This window comes from Heterodontus francisci, chromosome X, assembly GCF_036365525.1.
Source record: "Heterodontus francisci isolate sHetFra1 chromosome X, sHetFra1.hap1, whole genome shotgun sequence".
Classification (NCBI taxonomy): Eukaryota; Metazoa; Chordata; class Chondrichthyes; order Heterodontiformes; family Heterodontidae; genus Heterodontus; species Heterodontus francisci.
The window spans coordinates 3,641,599-3,664,093 of NC_090421.1; the positions used below are offsets into that span (position 1 = coordinate 3,641,599).

Sequence of the window (22,495 nt, forward strand, 5' to 3'; positions counted from 1 at the left end):
TTAATAAAAGGAGTTAGCAGAAGTACTGTTATAAAATAGGCAGACAGACTCCTTGGTTTCCGACATGGAAGTATTGACTGACAGGAAAAGACACACTGGTCCATCCAGCCTGTCCCAGATAGAAAAGAAAAGTAGATGATGTTAAACTGTACAAGACCTTAGTCAGACTGCAGTTGGAGTATTGGGCATAGTTTTCAGCACCTCATTATAGGAAGAATACAACAACAATGGAAAAGGTACAATGTAAATTCACTAGAATGTTACCAGAGATGAGGGGTTACAGTTATGAAGAGAGACTTGAGAAGTTAGAGTTCCCCCCACAGCCACACTGGAGCTGAGAAAGTTGAGAGGAGACCGGATGAGATCTCAACATAAGTTCAGCCAACAACACAGACCAAGGATTATGGATGGGACCCCCCTGACTTGTATGGCTTAGTCCTACCCCAGATGGTGCATTTACCAACTGACCCATTGGAAAAGCTGCTGATGCCATGACATGATAAAGGGGAGGCTTTTAAGTGGCTCGCATTTATTTTAACCGTAAGACTACGATAGATCAGATATGAGCAACTGAACCAGTTAGGTTCCATTTTTAAACACAAGGCACTTTAAATGCAGCAGTGTTCTTGAATTGCTGAACACTCACCATCTGTGCTGGCATCATCCACCAACAGGATTTCCTTTAGGAGTATGGCTGGAGAGGTATGCATCACACTGTACACTGTCCTCAGCAAGGTGGACCAGGCCTCATTGTGGAACACTATAATCACACTGGTTGAAGGCAGAGGAGGGCAACGCTTGAATCTTTGTTCAATGCACCTGCACAAGACAATCCAAAGATTTGAGAGATCCTGTTAATATTTCACAAGAGATTCTGGTTTTCCTTTACGAATTTTACACTCCAAGGGGGAGAGGTATTAGTACTGGAAAATGGAGCACTTTCCATCTCATGCACCAAAGTCTAGATTTTCCAAGTATTTTAGCACCAGTGTAAAAGCAGACCAACACCAGCATTAAAATGACACCAAATGGAAAATATAGGTCAGAGGGTCAACATCAGGGTCAGACATAACGCATTTAGAAGCAGAGCTCTTGCTTTCAAATGGCACCATTGGGTCTTAAACACACATGGAGACAGATGGGGCCTTGCTTTAACATCTCAGCCAAAGGATGGTACCTCACTCCAGTACTACATTGGAATCGTCAGCCCAGATCAAGTGCGCCAGTCCTGGAATGAGGCTTGGACCCAAAATCTACTGACCCAGAGATGAGTGCACTGCCAATGGACCAAAGCTGGGTGTGCAATAGTACCCAGCAGCAGTGTTTTCCTGGGGTTGGCCAGATTGGCTTTTAGACCAATGTCTGACTCAGTCCATTAAACCAATGTAAATGTCACCAGAGGAAATCTGAAGGTAAAGAGACCCAAATGGTCTCTGGATTTTATTTTTAAAGCCCCATAAAAAGGACTCTGTCTGGACTTGAAGGACCAATGGGAAATGAACAGTGAACAATTTAAATAGTAACTTCCATTGTGATTGAGTGCAATACAATGCAAAGTATTAAATTGATTGATTATAACCCCATTTTGATAAGCAGAATGGTTTTTATCCCATCCCAGCACTACATGGAATGAAAAACGGTTTGCCTCTTGTTTTGAGATAGTGGAGGTGTGGCACAATCCATGGATCACAAGAATTTAACCAAAATCAAAATACGTGGGAGATTTAAACAGAGCACTGAGAGGCATTCTGGCTTCACACCTCGGATAGGAAATGGGTCACATCCTGGAAGAGGTGCTGCCCAGCCATTTCCCCGCAAGAAAGGAGAACCACCTGGTCTCTTCCTGCAGAAGCTCCTACTAGTCAGCTACAGGGTCAACCCAGCCTGATGGGTGAAAGTCTATCTGCTGGCTATACAAGAAGAGTTTGGGCAGTCTCAAACCCATCCTTGGTTGGCATGCATCGACAGCAGTAAACCATTTGATGCTGAAATGGAAATCTCACTCAGGGGTTTGAAGGTTAAATGGTGTGGGAAATGTTGTATTATTGCACTAGGGGCCACCTAAAGAGCCCAGACATTATAGAGGGAGCTTTGTAGTGCTTAATGCTGACACTTGGTGCCTAAAATGGGAAAAGTTTTCATTTCCCAGCACTGATACTCTTTACGTTGATGAACACAAAAATTTACCAACAAAAACCCAAGAACCCCAATCCCAAAAACTCGATCAAATGGAAATATTGAATCTCCTACTCTGGAGGCCGCGTGTCTGGTCCAAGGGTCCTGTGTAAGGAGATGCGGTCGCTGGCGAAGGCATTGAAACAATGTTTGTCAAAGCCGCGTGTCTTCTCCTCCTGTTGTTCTGGTGAGAGATTGTCTGTGTGGAATGCCTTTGCATCAGCACCAGGCGCATTGGGATCCTCAGGAGGGCGAGGAAGGAAGGTCTTCAGTTCCACCCCGGTATAAAACCCTGGTAAACAGGACTTGCTGTCATCAACAAGCTCTTGGCCGCGATCTGGAGCAATGATCTGAAACTTGGGCATCGAGTCTCTGATATTGTTCACTGCTCCAAACATAATTCCCAGCATGCGGTCTTTCCCACCTGACAAGTCTTTAAACCAAGATTCATCCTTTGGGCTTCGTTTGACAATATCTCTTTGAAGTATGAATATAAAGATCACAAATATTATACTGACCATGGCAAGTTTCACTGGACCAAAGCGTTTCCTAAAAAACAGCCTCATGGTTGTTGGTTAAATGTTACTGAATAGTAGCAGTACTGAGATTTCCTTTAAAGCTGATTAATTTTATTCACAGTGAAGATTGCACAGCAGAAGGCTACTCCATTATTTTGTTTTCAAAGCTCTGATGCGGGGACCTGGAAGAATAATAATAATTTGCTTCAAGTTAAATGAGTCGTCACTAACCTTCCCAACCTCAATCTTCTCCCCTCCTACCCTGATGGTATGGACACTCGGTGGGATACAGTTTCCCAAATGTTGGCTGCCCTCCAGTGTTCCCATGTGCTCTTTGTTCACATGTAAACAACAGTATCAACAGTCTATTCCATTATGTGGGCGGCACAAGAAGTCTATTCCATCCTCTACCAACTTCTGGACATGTACTATTCAGTAGCTTTTACTGGTGGATTGATTTTCCCCTTTCATAGCACAGGCACACTAAAGACAATTGGAACACCTTGACTGCTGCTCTGGTTGAGATCAACTAACTCAGTGCAGACTGAGGATTGAACCTGGGACTTTCAGGTGGCTCTTCACACACTGGGCAGCATCTCTACCAACTGATCCAACTGCGATTTGTCACTAAATCAACAGTATATTTGGGACAGACCCAGTCCTGTCTCAGATGCAAAATACACCAAGGGGCAGAAAATTGGTTATGACCCATTTTCAGGTGCATAACCAAGTGCAGAGGCATGTCCGAACTGCAAGACCCCAGGCTAACTTGAAATTGGGCCTCATTTCAATAATTCGTGCCAGTCTCTCACGAGGCAGCTTGCCTGTTTCAACAAGATGAATTTCAGGTCACTTGCCTCACTGGCAGTAGCCCTCAGGTGAGTCCCTTGGTGATGGTGGGGTGGGGGGGGGGGGGGGGGTGGGGTGGTTGGTGTCAGTGTGTGGAAAGCCAACAGGAGGACTGATCGTAGCCCCTGTGAGAGAGACAAAGCCGGGAGGAGTGCTCCTGTTCCTACTGGCTCCACATCAAGCTGTGAAAAATAAAAAGTAACTAAAAATAGCTGCTTGCTAGGCCACATCCATGACAGGAAATACACTACTGTAATTACTTTGCATACAGCACTCCTTCCCTGGAGTGATGGCAAATTACAGAAAAAAGTTAACTGTAAATGGAAATAGTGGTGACAGCAGCTGTAGTGAGGCCCTAGTTAATAGATCAGCAATGATATTTAACTGGAGACCTTATAGGGTATATAACATTACAGACAGGATGTGAACACTCTTCAGTGCAGAGGCCTAATGCTGTTGTCATACTTGTGGTTTAATTAGTTCTCAGTTAGAGCACAATATCACCATAATTTCATATCTTTCCTTCATTGTGCCCAGCTTTCCTTCTGCTCACAAGCACACTTTGCTGACATTGGGCATAGGTGCCCGCTGCCCATTATCACCTGATATAAAGTAGCTATTTTTCATGCAAGTCTAGACAGTGCACAATAGGCTGTTCATCCAAGGTGACGGTTGGGTGGGGGGGTGGGGGCATTGAAGCTGAGCCTGAACCTGTCCTCACCCGACATGCACTTTCCAGTTCGGATCACTGGATCATAAATGAGGGGAGGTGGAAACCGTGAAATTTCTCCCCACTTCCCGAGCCCAGAACACAGGTTGACCTCATTGTGTCTGTTCTAGGCTGAGATCAGCTAACGCAACACATATTCACCAGTATCTGCAGTAAATTTTACTTGTGGGCAGAAAATAAAGTGACTCTCAATGAGCAAATGAATGAATAAGACACTGTTGTCAAATAACATGGACTTGCACAAGGGATGAGACACTCTTTTAAATTAGGAAAACTCGTGGGTGACCAAGAGGAAACTTTGCTCAATCCATATATTTGAGCCGAAATCAAATCCAGGTTCCAGAGGGTGAAGGGTAATGGTCGATTTATAAAACACGTAATGTAGCGAGGCAGCATGTATGAACTCATCACATGACTGTTTGAATTCATACTGCCTCCCAACACTTCATACATGTTGACAAGCAAAAGGAATTTTCCATAAGCAAACCAGAGTTTCCTATGACTTGAAAGTTACACCCTTATGAATGCTGTGAATGGGATAGCATCTCACAGAACTAAGTTCCCCCTTTATCACAATATTACGATCCAGAAATCACAGTGGGGTGTCCACCAGGGTCTTCTGTCCACTTTTTTTTATTCATTCATGGGATGTGGGCGTCAGTCTAGGCCAGCATTTATTGCCCATCCCTAATTCCCTCGAGAAGGTGGTGGTGAGCTGCCTTCTTGAACCGCTGCAGTCCATGTGAGGTAGGTACACCCACAGTGCTGTTAGGAAGGGAGTTCCAGAATTTTGACCCAGCGACAGTGAAGGAACGGCAATATAGTACCAAGTCAGAATGGTGCGTGACTTGGACGGGAACTTGCAGGTGGTGATGTTCCCATGCATCTGCTGCTCGTCCTTTGAGGTGGTAGAGGTCGCGGGTTTGGAAGGTGCTGTCTAAGGAGCCTTGGTGCATTGCTGCAGTGCATCTTGGAGATGGTACACACTGCTGCCACTGTGTGTCGGTGGTGCAGGGAGTGAATGTTTGTGCATGGGGTGCCAATCAAGTGGGCTGCTTTGTCCTGGATGGTGTCGAGCTTCCTGAGTGTCCCATCCAGGCAAGTGGAGAGTATTCCATCACACTCCTGACTTGTGCCTTGTAGATGGTGGACAGGCTTTGGGGAGTTAGGAGGTGAGTTACTTGCCACAGAATTCCTAGCCTCTGACCTGCTCTTGTAGCCATGGTATTTATATGGCTACTCCAGTTCAGTTTCTGGTCAATGGTAACCCCTAGGATGTTGAATAGGCAATAAATATCACAGTTGTACCATTACATTAAGGCTGAAACCAAAAGTCCAATTAATTTACGATAATTAAACAGAAATAGAATTTAGCAAAAACTAGTAAAATTATGCTTGACTTGTACTATACAGACTCATTTCAAAACAATAAAAAGTCTAAATCTCAAGTTTTTACCATGAGACTCTGATAAAGCATTATGTGGTTACATAACTTCAGGCAGCCACTCTAGTCATCTCAGACAATATGAAGCAGATTGTAAAAAAAAAAGGATGCCCCAAACTAGATTCATCACCAAAGATCAAAGCCACTACACAAAGTAATTGCAGGGCTTACTAGTCTGCAGTTTGATGCACATCACCTCTGCCAAGGCCAAAGACAATTGTCACGCAGACCTCCCACCAGCCAAGAATGAGGCATATTAATTTTGTCAAATGAACATCGATTTTAAACTGCTGGAGCAAGGAACTAACTTGTTAAACAGATCAGCTGTGGCCAGAAAAAAACATTTGCAAACTCACAGACAGCGCATGAAGGGACAAAGGGGCTCGTCCTTGTTCCAATTTAACCCATAATGGACTTTGAGCACCAGGTTTTGTGTGTAAGAAGAGACATTCCAGGGTCGGCTAAGACAACCGAAGCCACAAACAGACGTGGTCAGACCAGCTAGTCACATGACTAACCTGCTTGGCAACCTGCGTTTTTCTGAATTGTACAAAGAATTTGAACTGAGAAAAGACGGTTTGCTCCTGGAGTGACAAGACCTCTCCTGTCTGCTCCCATCTCTTTCTCACAAGCCTCTGGACCCACTGAGGACACATGAACCCCAAAAGAGAAAAGTCTCCTACATCGAACAAGGTTTAAGACGAATACTGGGCCCCAACAAAAAGCAAGACCTACCTACAATCAAGGGCTTTACAGCGAGCTCAAAGGACAGTAACTAAAACCATCTGCAGATATTGCCTCAAACTTTTCCACTTCATTTCTTCTGCTCTTTTCTGTCTCTTTCTGCATTTGTGTATCGTGTATGCATGCTAGCGTATCCGCAGGCATTAACCGAATTAGAGTTTAAGTTTAATAAAGTTCAACCTTTTTTCTTTAAACCCAAGAAAACCCGTTTGGCTGTTCCTTTGCCTTATAATTGGAAGTTCGTGAACAAGGATTCACCAAGGGGGAAGCTGAAAAAAACAGCGTTTAAAATTAAACCCTGTTACAGTAAGACCAGGTGAAGGCTGAGAGGGAACCCTAGACCCCTTTCTCACCTGGTCAAAACAGATATTTTGGGGCTACCATCCTGGATTTGACCCACAGACAAACGAGAGAAATTGGAAGTGGGAAACCAAATTGTTCCCAATCAAAAAAGAGCAAGATTTCAGGTTTACTTGTGGTTGTTTGTGCTTGAATACTAACATGTCTGCAACTGAAGCTAGTAGCTCCCCAAGCCAGGGTGAAGTAACTTGGGTAAGCTAAAAGCACTGTCTATGGAGGAGTTGAAGAAAATGGCTGAGCAGTGTGGGTTCATTGTACGTGGCAAGGCTAGGAAGTCTAAACCCCCCCCAACGCCAACCATTTTCCCCTTGAATCTGAAGAAGCAGAAACAGGGTTAGGAGTAGAATCTGACAGGGTATTGTTAGCAAAGATACTACTAGAACAGAGAAAACTTGAATTTGAGGAGAGGAAGAAAGAAAGAACCTTCCAGAAGGAAGGTGAAGAAAAAGACAGGAGAAGGAATGAGAGAGAAAAGAGAAGAAGAATATTCCAGAAGGAAAGCGAAGAAAAAGAGCTGAAGCGGCTTGAGTTAACTAGGGGGCGACAGAGTAAACCCAGTGAAAGCATGGCCAATATGGAGGAACATAATTCAGGGCTGGGTACAGAATTGTTAAAACTAGCTCAATTAATCCCAAAATTCAAATGAGGAAGATGTCGAAGAATTTTTTGTGTCCTTTGATAAAATGGCAAGGCAGCTAAAATGGCCAGCTGAGACCTGGCCTCTTTTATTACAAAACAAGCTAACCGGAAAAGCCCATGAGGTTTATTCCCTGTTGCCAGATGAGAGTTCATCAAAATTATGAACTGACAAAAACTGCTATCCTTGGGGCATATGAATTGGTACCCGAAGCCTATCGCCAAAAGTTTAGAACCTTCAAGAAGCCAGCTAATCAAACTTATCTGGAGTTTGAAAGAAGTAAGCAGCTGGCTTTTGACCAGTGGCTGAGGACTCAAAGTACAGCTCAGCTATGAGAATCTCAGAGAAGTAATTCAGTTAGAGGAATGTAAACACTCTCTCCCACTATCCATTAAGACCCATGTGGAGGAGCAGTGGGTCCAAAGAGCCCAGCAAGCGGCCATCCTGGCCCATGAGTTTGCTTTAATTTATGTCAGTCAGTTTCCCAGAGGAGAACCTTTCCCTAATCACCTCCACAAACCCAAAAAGGACAAAGGGTGGGAAGGTGATAGGGGCCCAAGCAATCCTGGGAGAGAAAGAAAAGCAGGAGACACAGGGGGCCCTCCGCTAGCCAAAAAGCAAGGTGCTGTGAGTAGGAGTGAGACCCGGAGACCTGTGTGCTTCCATTGTAATAAGGCAGGTCATCTAAAGGCTGACTGCTAGAAACTAAAAGGAAAACCTGTAGGGTTGATCAGGGCACACCCGCTCAGTGAAGAAGGGACCCTGATGGAAAGCACAGCAGAACAAGCTGTGTCTTTAACTGCAGTAGGAGTGAGACCCAGGAAGCTTACAGCTGCAATTGCAGCAAAATTTAAATAGGATTCCTGAAGGTTAGCAGGGTTTTGTGTCTGAAGGGAAAGTAACCCATACCCCTTGAGTGGGGCAAGCAAGCCCATAGTAATTCTCAGGGACACAGGGGCCACTCGATCCCTTTTACTGGGAAAAGGCCTGACCTTCCCCCCCCCCCCAGAGAGTGCAGTGATCAGAATGGTGGTGAATGGTATTGGAGGGCAGTGTATGCCTATAACTGTACACAGGGTGCACCTGGGGTGCAACCTAGTTTCGAGACCAGTGACCGTAGGGGTTGTCCCTAGTTTGCCTGTGGCCAGGGTTGACCTGCTCCTAGGTAATGATCTGGTGGGGGTGAAGGTGGTAGCCCCCCCAGTAATGAAAGAAAGACTGCAGGAGGTCAGATAGACAGAGCAGTGGCTGGAGACAGTCCCCTGCAGTTTCCCTGAATGTGTAATGAATCAGGCCATGATTAAACCCGCGCCCCCAGAGGAGACTACATTGGCACTGCAGGCAAATGACCATGAGGTCTGTCTGTCCAAGACTTTCTTTGGGAAGTTAGAAGACCCAGGGAGTGAATTAAATACATTTTCCCTAGGTGAGGCTCAGTGAGCCGACCCAGTGTTGCGAGAGTTAGCACAGGCTGCCCAGTCTGAAAGTGAAGCAGAGGGAGTCCCTGATTGCTGCTGTTTAAAGAATGAGGTACTGATGAGGAAATGGAGTTCTCCTCACAAACCTGAGAGCAAGGAGTTAGTGGCACCAGTTAGTGGTGCTGCAGAGGTCCCAGAGAGAAATTTTATGAAGGGTTCACGAGACTACAGCGGCTGTACATGCCGGTATACCAAAGCCCGCATAAGACAGCAGTTTGACTGGCCAAAACTCCTCAAAGATGTGGAGGAGTACTGCAGGAGTTGCCACATGTGCCAGGTTGAGGGGAAACCCCAACCTACAGTGAAACCTGCACCCATAAGTCCTGTTAGGAGGACCCTCCAGCAGAGGGCTGGTGAACTGTCAGGGACCCCCGTCAAAAACAAAAGGGGACAGACAGGCACAAGGCTGGCAAAAGTTTAGAAAAGGGAAGGGGAAAAAAGGTGACCAAGAAGGCAGGTTAAAGAAAGTCCAGGAGAATCCCGGATGAAAACCCCTACTGTCTGACACTCCCTTGATAGTTCAGCCATCAGCAATATACATTTGGTCTACTTTCCTCAGTCTGCAAACATTTGCATTTCAAAAGACATCAAATAATCTTTTAGACACAATTAACCTCTAACTGCAAGCAACATCAAACAATAGAAACCATTTAGGTCAGATGTTCCCTGTGGAAATGTAAATATCTGTAAGCAGATTTGGACACTATCTAGCCCAGTTACAAAGGCCAAGTAACTCACAAAACCAAATTTAATACACATTACTCAGTCTATTAGAAGTCATTTAAAATAAACTTTTCCCTGCTCGACACACAATAAAGCTGTAGTCCTATAATATTTTCCCCCCACCCAGAGTTGTAAGACACCTCTGCATGAAGACACTGTCCCTGTAAAATACCCACCCACAAAAAAGTACCTCTAATGGTGCATTGAATTTAGAACTGTATTGCACTTAGAAAAGGGTTGCCAGCTGCCCTTTAAATCTCAGATTCGTTAATTTAATTCAACTCAGAAATTTTACGAAGAATTGTGAATTTCAAGCATTGATCAAAAACTCATGACTATTAAAAAGATTTTTTTTCACTTAATATTAATATCTTGAACAGTTTGGTAAATGAACTTCCTACTGTGGAACTGACTATACAGCCCAGCACTGCTGCTCCTGATCACTATCTAATAATTCCTGCTGGAAAAGGGCATGTTTGGATGTCAAGTAAGGACAGGCCTCACTATGATGCCCCTTTGGGATGAATAGTCTGCTAACACGCTATCCAAGTTCACACATTAAGAATAGTCATTGGATACCAGAGGGCTGTTGCCATTTGTATCACTGTATAGCAGCAAGCATCAGTGCCTTCAGGAGAGAAGGGGAACAAAATTCTGTTTAGACATGTATATCACCTAGAAGGACAAAGGTAACAGGTGCATGGCAACATCACATCCACGTCTCACACCATCCTGACTTGGACATCTATTCCCAATCTTTCATTGTCACTTGGTCAAAATCCTGGAACACTCTACCCAACTGTAAGGGAGCACCTTCACCACAGGAACAGCAGCAGTTCAAGAAGGCAGCTCACCACCATCTTCTCAGGGAATCTAGGGATGGGCAATATATGCCAGTGATGCCCACATTCTGAGAATGATTTTTAAAAAATACCTTGAACAGTTTGGCAAGTTTACAGAAGGGTATTTTCTTAACCTGCTCCCCACCCTCAATAATCAGCACAGGCTCATAAAACCTGGGATTACCCTACTGCAGTAAGCAGATGAGGAGGAACAGATGAAATGCTGCTGTACTAGAGCTTGGTGCTCCTCCCTCACCCAAGCAGGTTACAGATACACCAGCTCCTACATTACACACACCCACTTATGTAGAATTATCTGCCTCTGTGCTCACGCAACCAATTCAGTGCCAGGTCCATCTCCTCTCTCTACTTCCTGTTGCTTGATTTCTCCCCCACCCTAGCCTGCTTTTCAATATTGAACATGGGGGAGGCATTTAAAAGACAATTTTATATATGCTAGTGCCACTGGGTTTTCTCAGCATGGGGTTTTGCACAAGCTGAATGTAAAACTGACCAGATTGCTTATGCTGACTGCAAGGCAGAGCAGATTTTAAGCCAGGTGAGACCCACTTTGGGAATCCAGTGGCATTAGCACAATATTAAAAACACCTTCTACACCACTCTGCAAGGTACAAACAGAGTCAATCACGCACAAAATGGGCCTGCTAACATGCAAAGTGTTCTTTTAGTGCAGCAATCAGAAACTGGACATCTGTCTCATTTTTGCAGTGTTATCTTTATAGTAGAAGAGTTACTGTTGGTAATATTGATGAATAAATACACAGCGTGCTTGTATGACATTCCTCTGTCATTCAGCAGGTGTAGACTGGTTTTGGGCTAAAGTCTCAAGTTAAATAGACAGAAGAATGCCAGCTGTCTGAAAGTGGGCATTTTGGAGTCAGTGCCAACTTTTGTGGATGAGGATCAGAACCCAGCACCGCACCGGACTCCACCCCGACCCAACACTGCTGCTCTTTGGGGGAAGGGAGGGGGCACACAGAGATGAACTTTATCACACACTGTGGGCTGGAACTCAATAGCTTTGCTTGATCACCTATAATGTGCAGAATGAAGAGGGAATGAGACAGCGAGAGGACCACTAGCATGAACCATGAGGGGATGAAAAGTATCCCTGTGAACTTTGGGAGGGTTGCAATTTGAGTACCTTTATCACAATCTTCCACTCTGTATCTGATGGACTATTGAACTTACCTGCGGATTACACTTATGGCAGGCCTGTGCCCCAATGCACCTGATGAGTAGCTACATAATAGGCCAATTTCAGGTTATTTTCTGAGCTGCCAGCTCTTTTCTTTGAAGCCATTTGTCAGCTTTTGCTAGTTTTCTAGGTTGGCCTGAATGGTACACTGCAAACAGAGTCCTGGGAGCACATCAGCCATATTATGTGCAGTTGACCGGAAGGAATGGTTTATCCTCAAAAAGGGAGAGGGAAAAAACTGCTTAATCATAAATTTACCACAGTTCTCTCAGTAGAAGAAATGGGAAGTTTTTTTTTGGTGTTTGTATATTTAGGTATATAGGAACACAGGAAACTGGTGCTCAGAAAAAATTTGAATTGTGACGTGAGCTTTAAAATGAAAGAAAGTGAGCCTTTTAACCAAAAATCACTTCTGTGTACCTCAGAGGTAGAGGGTTACAGTCACTGATGAACAAGCTATAAAGTTGCAATCCAAGTCTAGTTAAACCACAAGAGCAAACCTCTAGCAGTTTGATATCGGTGAGCTCCAGGATGGGATAAGTGTGTAACAGAGACCAGTCATCTCCCACTGTGGGAACGAAGCTCAGTGAAATGTTCAGTAGAACAGAAGAAGCGAAGAGAATCTTTTCTGCAGCAACACTCAACACAACCCTTCTTCTTGCTTTCCCACACCACAGCCAAGATTCAGAATGGGAACCATTATGACATCATTTACTGAGCCACAATGAATAACCCATTACAGCATCATTTTAGCAAAATGCTGCCTGGAGTATCACAAGGCCAGCTCATTTTTTGGCAGCAGAACTCCCTGCAATTAAGACAAGAGCAGTCCCAACAATATTGACTGAGGAACATCACCATAAAGAGCGCAGAGATTGGGGCCTGGTACAGGTTTGAACCAAAAAGGCCTGGGTGGTGTGGGGGTATGAGAGGATTAATATCCAACACTTGCGATTATAAATATCGATCAGTTGCGTTTTTAATGACAATCCAACTGCTTTAATGGTGATTTTTTTTTCCTGGTGTCAGTACACAAATTGCTAATTCAATTCCACAATTTACCATGGTGGATGTTTAACTCTCAACCTCTGGGTTGCTAGTCCAGTACCATAACCACTACATTACCATACCTGCATGGTCTAAAATTCTTCCCCAACTCCCCCACCCCAGAAGTTCTGTGTGGCAACACAGTGATTCCTGTGCTACTTATATGTTGACACCTGTCAAGGAAGCCCACTGGCCTCGGACATATAATGCAGCAAAGAATATTAGATAGGTATTATGGCATTTCTAGAGACGGGCAGAAACGTCACAGAATCTTTTCTCAGGAGATAAAAAGGTTGGTCACAGTCCATCAGAGAGAGACAGAGAGAGACAGAGAGAGACAGAGAGAGACAGAGAGAGACAGAGAGAGACAGAGAGAGACAGAGAGAGACAGAACACGATTGTGGAAGCAGCAGGCCAAATGACCTTTCTCCATTGCTCACGCTCTCTCTCTTGTATATGCCTCTGGATACTCATTTTCATACCTCTTCATTTATACTCTGATGCCTTGGATTTCTGCCTCAGAATGGTTACAGCACAGAAGGAAGCCATTCAGCCGGTCATATCTGTGCTGGCTCTTTGCAAGAGCAAATCAGCTAGTTCCACTCCCCGTCCCCTGCCTTTTCCCCGTAGCCCTGCAAATTCTCTCTTCAGGTGCTTATCCAACTCACTTTTGAAAAGCACAATTGAACCTGCCTCCACCACACTCTCAGGCAGTGCATTCCAGATCCTAAACACTCACTGAACCTGCCTCCACCTCACTCTCGGGCAGTGCGTTCCAGATCCTAAACACTCACTGCGCAAAAAAAAAAGTTTCTCCTCATGTCGCCTCTGGTTCTTTTGCCAGTCACATTAAATTGGTGTCCTCTGGTTCTGAATCCTTCGGTCAGTGGGAACAGTTTCTCCCGATCTACTCTTTCGAGACCCCTCATGATTTTGAATACTTTTATCAAATCTCTTCTCAGGATTCTCTTCTCTGAGAACAACCCCAACTTCTCCAATCTATCCTCATAAATGAAATCCCTCATCTCTGGAACCATTCTCGTAAATATTTTTTTGCACTCTCTCTAAAGCCTTCACATCCTTCCTAAAGTATGGTGCCTAGAATTGGACACAGTACTCCAGTCGAGGCCAAACCAGAGTTTTGGGAAGCAGCAGTTATTTAATGGATGTTTTAATTGCCAACTGTTGTGTGCAACAGCAACATGAATAGGACACATCCTTAGACTGAATGCCAACAGAAATTTCCCTCATCTACTGCAAAGCCTTTGCCACTTTCCAGCAGAACTACTATGGGATAATGTCTTTCAACTCCAGCCATGTATTATCCTTCACCATAACCAGATGCAGTATATCCAGCACACCAAGATTCTGGCTAATGATTCCCTCCCAGGCTTGGTACAAGCTCCACTGTGCCCTAAATTCAGGTATTGAAGATCACAAACTTTATAGTGGCAAATTTACAACGTGGTAACTCAATGCTGATTTAGTGGAGAGCAGTAACAGCAGGTTGACCGGCTGTCAAAGGAGCAGCACTTGTACCAATAATTCTAATCACCTTTACCATCTTCTAACTTTTTCTGCTCTCCTGGAAGCGCCACCTTGTGCTATGGTACAGTTCTGTGGGTGCTGGCAATTCATCAGTACCTCATCTGGGTAGTCAATCTTTACATGCATCTGGAGTTGGGTGGGGGAGGGTTGTGTTATGGACTATTCTACTGCAAAAGGCAGCAAACAAAAGCCTGATTGGTTCCGATGAAGGGTCACTGACCCGAAACGTTAACTCTGCTTCTCTTTCCACAGATGCTGCCAGACCTGCTGAGTGATTCCAGCATTTCTTGTTTTTGTTTCAGATTTCCAGCATCCGCAGTATTTTGCTTTTAATTTTACCTGATTGTTTCCTAGTGTGCACCTACCAGGAGTTACTAAATAGCATTAAGGAGTGGGAATCCTGGCTGGTTTTGCTTCCCTTCTTGACCACTGACATGGTGACCAATGATAGCATCTCTGCTGCCACACTGCATGAAATCCACTAGCTCAGCAGAGACTGCAGAGCCAAAATTGAAACCTACCTGGTGCGTCTGATTCAGTACCACATCGCACAGTATATATTAAAAGCAAAATACTACAGATGCTGGAAATCTGAAATAAAAACAAAGGGCTGGAAATACTCAGCAGGTCTGGCAGCATCTGTGGAAAGAGAAACAGTGTTAATGTTTCAGGTCTGTGACCTTTCATCAGTATATATTGGTGTGGAAGGGATGCTGTGGACACTCCTATTCCAAGTTAGGAACACTTATAGCACCAACAGAGTACAATACAACGGAGTCCAGAGATCCCATTCAGTAGTACTAGCAACAATAGACTTAGGACCTAGTGAGCTACACACATCTACAATGAACAGAGGCACGACACTTCTGCATCAGAAATTAAACACTTCAACACACGCGAGACAGTTACACTGAAACCTAGCAGAGTTTTTAAGAATTGAGCCAGCAAAATGAGAACATTCTGGAAGAATTTCTACACAATGCTGATGAATAAAGCAGAGACTTATTTCTTTCTGATCTGTTCCTGCTGCCAAAGTTCTGATTGTGTACAAGATTGAATATACAGTACATGTCTCTAAGAAGAAATGCTTCTGCTGTGCCCCTATACAAACAGAAGATAAAATAATCCCTCTTATCCTGTTTGGTAACCACAGTGGAACTGTACAGTTTGCAGGGAATGGCCTGAACTATACTAGGGAACCAACCATTTTACACAAAACACTTGACCTTGCAAGGTGCAATAAAGTTTCCAAAACAGAATGAAGTAACTTGGTGTAATCCACTTAATGACTCAGCCCGCATGGCATATAATGAACCAGACATTAAAAAGGGGCCTTGTCAACAGCTTCAATATTGAAATAACCAAGTCCATAACAACTGGCCATAACCCTTTATGGGTTTCCACTACAATAGTTTATATACGATACCCATACAATATGGTGCAATACTCTGAAGACTTTCATCCAGATTACACTAATGTGACAACGAGCCCCTTTTAAGTATCTCCTCCTTCCCAGATCATTGTCAAAGGGCATTAATAATCATACAACTGATCACATGAACATGAAGGTGTGGCAATATTTGAAAATTTTAGTTAGCTATTTACAAATACAGCAGGAAAAGGGAGATTAAAAAGTGTTGTCTGGTTTGACTGGTCTGTTGGTCAGTTTCCCAAAGGCTGCAGTCAGCCACCAGATCTGTAATTTAATTACAAAACATATATATATATATATATATATATATATATATTTAAAAAAAAAGAGTAAATCAAAGAGGATTCTTACCATGTCCAATTTGCAGGTTTGAGGTAGCCGTCAGACATATCAAGATGCACAGGCTGCCCTGGACCTCATGTAGACTGAACTCTGGCCCCAAACTGACATCCTCTTTCCCTTTCGAGTTCTGCCCTTTTTAAAAAAAAAATCCTCAGTTTCAGCAACATACATTCACCTTTTCCCATTAGTAATGTCTGTATCCTTGGGCAAGGACTGGAATCATTTCTGTTGCAGGATGCAAAAGCTGGAACACATCCCTGCCAGAAATTTCTCAGCATATTAACTCTTTAAAGGCAGCAACAGCAGCTTCTTTGCATCAATATACAAAAGGTACATAATCAGGAATTGGGTGATGTAGTGAGAAAGCTAGTAGATGGTACTTTCTCTTTGAGACCAAGGTTTAACTTCAGCCCAGACTGATGGGATTAAAGTCTCCACTCTGCTGGCTGAGACATGAGTTGGACAGTTCCACTCTAGTTCCGAGCAAGCAAGTACAAAGCACAATACTGCCATTAACCAATATTAAAGTGACAATCTCACTCAGAGGTCACAAGCTGGTGTTGGAAATGGGAGCATCACACTTCTAGTTAACATAGAGCCTTTAACATAGCGAAATGTTCCCAGGCACTTCACAGGGGCACTAGCAGACAATATTTGACAAGGAGCCATATGGAGATATTAGGACAAAAGCCTTCAAAAGGAGAGAAAGATCGCACAGGCCAGAGGGACAGAGTGAGAGAGAGAGGGTGGGGCAGGATTCCAGAGCTTATGGCAGAGAAGGAATTGGGGCAAGCAGAGGCCAGAATTGGAGGAACAGAGATCTTAGAACAAAGAACAAAGAAAATTACAGCACAGGAACAGGCCCTTCGGCCCTCCAAGCCTACGCCGATCCAAATCCTCTATCTTGGAGGGTTGTATGGCTGAAAGGGGTTATAGCGATACAGAGGGGCAAGACTATGGAGAGATTTGAACACTAGGATGAAAATTTTAAACTGCAGGGGGTCAGAGCTACTCCTCTGAAATTAGGAGCTGGGATAGATTAGATCTTCATTCTTGATTCAAAAAGGTGATTTTTATATTGTAATGGGCTGAGCGTCTGAATCTTGGGGAGGTTGAGTTATACAAACCACCCTCCTGTATTTCTTCTTTGGCCTCCTTGTCTCGGGAGACAATGGGTAAGCGCCTGGAGGAGCTATAAAGGCCAATTCTAGAGTGACAGACTCTTCCACAGGTGCTGCAGATAAAATTGGTTGTCGGGGCTGTTACACAGTTGGTTCTCCCCTTGCGCTTCTGTCTTTTTTCCTGCCAACTGCTAAGTCTCTTCGACTCGCCACACTTTAGCCCCGCCTTTATGGCTGCCCGCCAGCTCTGGCGAACGCTGGCAACTGACTCCCATGACTTGTGATCAATGTCACAGGATTTCACGTCGCGTTTGCAGACGTCTTTAAAGCGGAGACATGGACGGCCGGTGGGTCTGATACCAGTGGCGAGCTCGCTGTACAAGTGTCTTTGGGGATCCTGCCATCTTCCATGCGGCTCAAATGGCCAAGCCATCTCAAGCGCCGCTGACTCAGTAGTGTGTACAAGCTGGGGATGTTGGCCGCCTTGAGGACTTCTGTGTTGGAGATACGGTCCTGCCACCTGATGCCAAGTATTCTCCGGAGGCAGCGAAGATGGAATGAATTGAGACGTCGCTCTTGGCTGACATACGTTGTCCAGGCCTCGCTGCCGTAGAGCAAGGTACTGAGGACACAGGCCTGATACACTCGGACTTTTGTGTTTCGTGTCAGTGCGCCATTTTCCCACACTCTCTTGGCCAGTCTGGACATAGCAGTGGAAGCCTTTCCCATGCGCTTGTTGATTTCTGCATCTAGAGACAGGTTACTGGTGATAGTTGAGCCTAGGTAGGTGAACTCTTGAACCACTTCCAGAGCGTTGTCGCCGATATTGATGGATGGAGCATTTCTGACGTCCTGCCCCATGATGCACAATTTATACACCAATAAAAGGCAGCCATAGTATAGGCCAGCTTCTAAATTCAACCCTTCCCCACTCAATGAGAATGTTCTATCTGTGTGGTACTTTGTAGCATCCTTTAGCCACATAGAGCTTTAGGGACTCCACAGTACATATTCAATGTAAAACATACAGCCTTAATCATTGCGCTCAGTTCCAAGTCATGATTTTCTTTTAATACAAGTTGAGGATAAAAATCTAACTGTTATAACTGAGCACCAATGATGGCTCATGTGACCTTAATGACCTTAATCAGATAATCTACTTTGAAACTTTTTTTTTTGTGTGCACAAAATAAGGCAATACTGGGAACTAAAGATTATTTGTTACATGTTGAGGTTGGGAAATACTGACAAACAGGCTACACCCTACTTTAACAAAAACAAAAAGTGCTGGAAATCCTCAGCAGGTCTGGCAGATTCTGTGGAGAGAGAAGCAAAGTTAACGTTTCAGGTCGGTGACCTTTCATCAGAACTGGCAAAGGTTAGAAAAGAATTGGGTTTTAAGCAAGTGAAGGGGACAGGTGGGGGAAGAGAACAAAGGGGTAGGTATTTGATAGGGCAGAGGATGACTAAATAACAAAGCTGTCCTGGAACAAAGGCAAAGCATGTGTTAATGCTTGTGGTGAAAGTCAAAGCATTAGTCCAGAGAGAGTGTTAATAGCCAGAATAATGAGCAGCTACATGACTACATGAAAAGCAGGCACATGGTTAAAAAAATTTTTTAAAGGCCAGTCATGCTCTGAAATTGTTAAAGAGAATGTTGAGTCTGCAAGGCTGTAGGGTGCCTAATCGAAAGATCAGGTGCTACTCCTTGAGCTTGCGTTGATGTTCACTGGAACACTGGAGCAGGCCAAAGACAGAAATGTTGGCATGAGAGCAGGGAAGTGTTGAAATGGCAAGCAACCGGAAGCTCGAAGTCATGCTTTCAGACTGAGCAGGGGCATTCAGCAAAGCGGTCACCCAATCAGCGTTTGGTCTCCCCAATGTAGAGGGGACTGCATTGTGAGCAGCGAATACAGCATACTAAATGGAAGGAAATACAAGTAAATCGCTGCTTCACTTGAAAAGGAGTGTTGGGGCCTTGGATAGTGAGGCGAGAGGAAGTAAAAGGGCAGGTATTACACCTCCTGCGATTGCTTGGGAAGGTGCTGTGGGAAGGGGACGAGGTGTCAGGGGGTAATGGAGGAGTGGACCAGGGTGTTGGAGGGAATGATCCCCACTTTACTTCTATTTAAGGTGATATGGTTCCTTTGAATCACAGCATTATAGGTTGCTGTCCATGTACTATGGTCTCTCTATTTTATACCTGGGAACAGGAATCTGTTCCTTTTTGCCCACTCACTCTGCAAACAAAATCGGGATCATTGTAAATGGTTTGTTGCATCTTAGAAGCAGATATTTTCAAGCAAAAATGACACCAGGCATTTGGGAGATTGGTGCAGAAAGTTGCATTATACCAAGTCACTTCACCTGGTGAGCTGTCCATCCCTATTCATGAACCTACTTAAAAGGTCAGGTTGTATCCTGAAGGCCCATTTACCAGGTTGTCTCAGACAGTTTTGAAGCATATAAATACAGGAGTGAGAAGGAAGACTGATGCTATATTTATGTAGTAAAATTGCTTCTATTCATTTCAGCTCTTGATCCTGCCTAGTTTGCAAACTCAGGTGGAATTTACTGAAACAAATGCACATCTATAAGTTTGCACTTTCTGGTTGTGAACCTTCCCCATGTCTGAAAGAAGATTGTACAGGCTGTCAACACAAAAAAAAAAACAACACAATCCTGGTCTGTACAAGCTAACCAAAACCTCATCCTGATTCGCAGTGGTGCACTGTGCCTCTGATCTTCTGAGCTGGCTGTCTGTGCTGCTGGGGCCACTAGCACCACTTCATCTATAATACAACACTGACACAGGAGTACAGGCTACCTCTGGCACAGCACTGTAATTTAAAGGCACTAGATATTGGCTCAGTTATAATATGAGACACCATTACACTATATGGAAATGGAGACAGATGCAGTACCCTTTCCACAAGGGACACACTCTAAACCAGTGTTGTCCAATAGAAATTGTTGACTAGCCACAGGTGTGGCTGTGGTGACACCATTTTAGCCCCATGCACTAACTTAGTAGAAAATGTCTTACATTCACTCACACAATACAGATAAGTGTACTGCACAGCTATACATTTTCTCAAACATCTACCACCATTCAGTAACCAAAGAAGTAAAACATTTATCAAAAAATACTCAAACACTCTTGCTTTTCTTCTTACCATTTTACTAACAACTGCATTTCCTACAATGTTTCCTCCATTAGAACAGTAACACTTCAAACGTACTTAAATGAAAGCAAAATACTGCAGATGCTGGAAATCTGAAATAAAAACAAGAAATGTTGGAAATACTCAGCAGGTCTGGCAGCATCTGTGGAGAGAGAAGCAGAGTTAACATTTCAGGTAAGTGACCCTTTATCAGAATATCTCTCTCCACAGATGCCGCCAGACCTGCTGAGTATTTCCAGCATTTCTTGTATTTACTTCAAAAGTACTTCACTGGCTGAAAAGCGCATTGAGACATCCAGTGGTCGTGGAAGGCATTATAGAAATGCAAGTCTTTCTTTTTGCAATTAGTAAAACAATCCAAGGCACTGAAACAAAATGCACAAAAACGTTAAAGTCCACATGCAAATAGAATGCGAATAAGAGTATGGAAATCACAGGCCCAACAATGGTCTCTATTATTCAATTTTTATTTCATCAGAAATACATGTGGTTAGTGGCTAATGTGTTAGACAACACTGCTGTAAGTCATTGTCTTGCTCAAGAGCCACTCTCAGGGACATTGCAGCACTGAGTGAGGGCGATTGGGTCTGTGCCTTGCGATTCCCCACAGAGTGAACTCCTGATTTTCATCATTCCACCGTGGGAAGTTGACAAGTGGAGATCATGCTCGAGAAGATGGACGAGCTGCAGGATCAACAGATCTACTTTAACAAGGCCCTTTCACCTGCTATGCAGAAACTGGAATAACCCTCGCCTTCTTTTGCTGGAGGGAAAGCTGAAACATTAAATCCCAGCTCAAACCAACCTCCCCCAGCTGGGCAGAGCATGAATTCAGGCCCAGAAACAGAGAGCGGGCAAGCCTGCAAAGTGTCACAAGCGGAGGAGAGGCAGGCTGCAAATGGCTCTAAGGCCATATCAGGACTCCCACTGGTAGTGGGGCATTTCATTCCTCCCAGAAACTGAAATGCTGACAAAGTATAAGAATGTTTTGCTTTTGATTTCATGCGATTTTAAGTAGCTCAGATAAATCTATTAAAAATGACATCAGCCAGCCATTATGGGATTTATATATGCGCAAGATTTCCTTTGTTCTGTGGCAAAAATCAGACTGGAGGGCCAGTACACATAGCTGCAATTAACCATCAACTTATTCATGGCGCACATCTGACCTAAATGTAGTTTTCATATCTGTGGCGCTATTCAAAACACAGCCCATTGTTTGTTTCCATGGGCTCTTGCATGCAAATTCATTTTGGTGACCCAGCATTAAAACTAGGATAATGGCAAACGTCTAAACATAACTCACTGTTTTCTGTGAAGTTTATCTTAAATAAACAGGATCCAAACAGACCATCTTTGAAGAAACAGTTTCTGCAAAATGTAGAAACGTCAGGGTACCTACTCTTTGGTAACAGAACTCAAATACATAATCAAGACAGACATTTTCAGTGCGGTACTGATGAAGTGCTACATCATCACAGGGGTCGTACTTCGGTCATTTGTCTATTCTAGTGATTCAGGTCAACTTTAAAGATCCCGTGGCACTATTTGAAGAGAAGCAAAGATTTCTCCTTGCATTTGGCCAACATTTCTTCCTGAACAAGCAACACCAAAGACAAGTTAACTGGGCAGTCACCTCAATACTGTTTGTGGGACTTGTCGATACCCAAAATGGTTACTGAATTTGCCTATATAAAGTTACAGCTCATGCTTCCTTCCACATTTTTAATGCAGTCACAGTAAAAAGGCAGTTCAAGTTTAAAAACCAAAACCAGTGCCATTTATAGGCATCAATTATAGCATTCTGTGCCAAGGGACTAAATTACCCATCAATAATGTGATGGGCTAGAGGTAAAAGTAGACAGTCTTGGTGATGAACTAGGTGTGAGACACTGAGCTTTCACAGCATCAGATTGAGCTCCAGGTAACATCAGGGGAGGGGAATGAGGCCAGGGTCTAGGCAGAGTTCCTGGTGGGGACTGAACAGAATGGCTTTGGTCTCGTCAACATTGAGCTGCAAACAAATCTGGCTCATCCACATCATGATGTCAGACAGGCAGTCCTACAGTGCAGCAAAGTTCATGGATTCAAGGGTGTTGCC

At 44.0% G+C, this 22,495-nt stretch overlaps 1 protein-coding gene across 8 annotated transcripts in view; it reads right to left on the minus strand.

Annotated features, from left to right (window-relative positions):
- The window catches only part of LOC137358583 (polypeptide N-acetylgalactosaminyltransferase 6-like), a 92,705-nt gene that overhangs the window by 34,201 nt on the left and 36,009 nt on the right, over positions 1-22,495 (minus strand). For 3 of the 8 annotated variants that reach the window (XM_068024587.1, XM_068024582.1, XM_068024583.1), the window contains exons 2-4: positions 16,098-16,220; positions 2,251-2,875; positions 647-819 (exon numbers count right to left, since the gene is read on the minus strand). In XM_068024587.1, the coding sequence (XP_067880688.1) occupies positions 647-819; positions 2,251-2,741 (664 nt within the window). In that variant the 5' untranslated portion in view covers positions 2,742-2,875; positions 16,098-16,220. The remainder of the gene's footprint in view (positions 1-646; positions 820-2,250; positions 2,876-16,097; positions 16,221-22,495) is intronic. The other 5 variants (XM_068024588.1, XM_068024586.1, XM_068024585.1 and 2 more) reach the window with 3 other exon arrangements.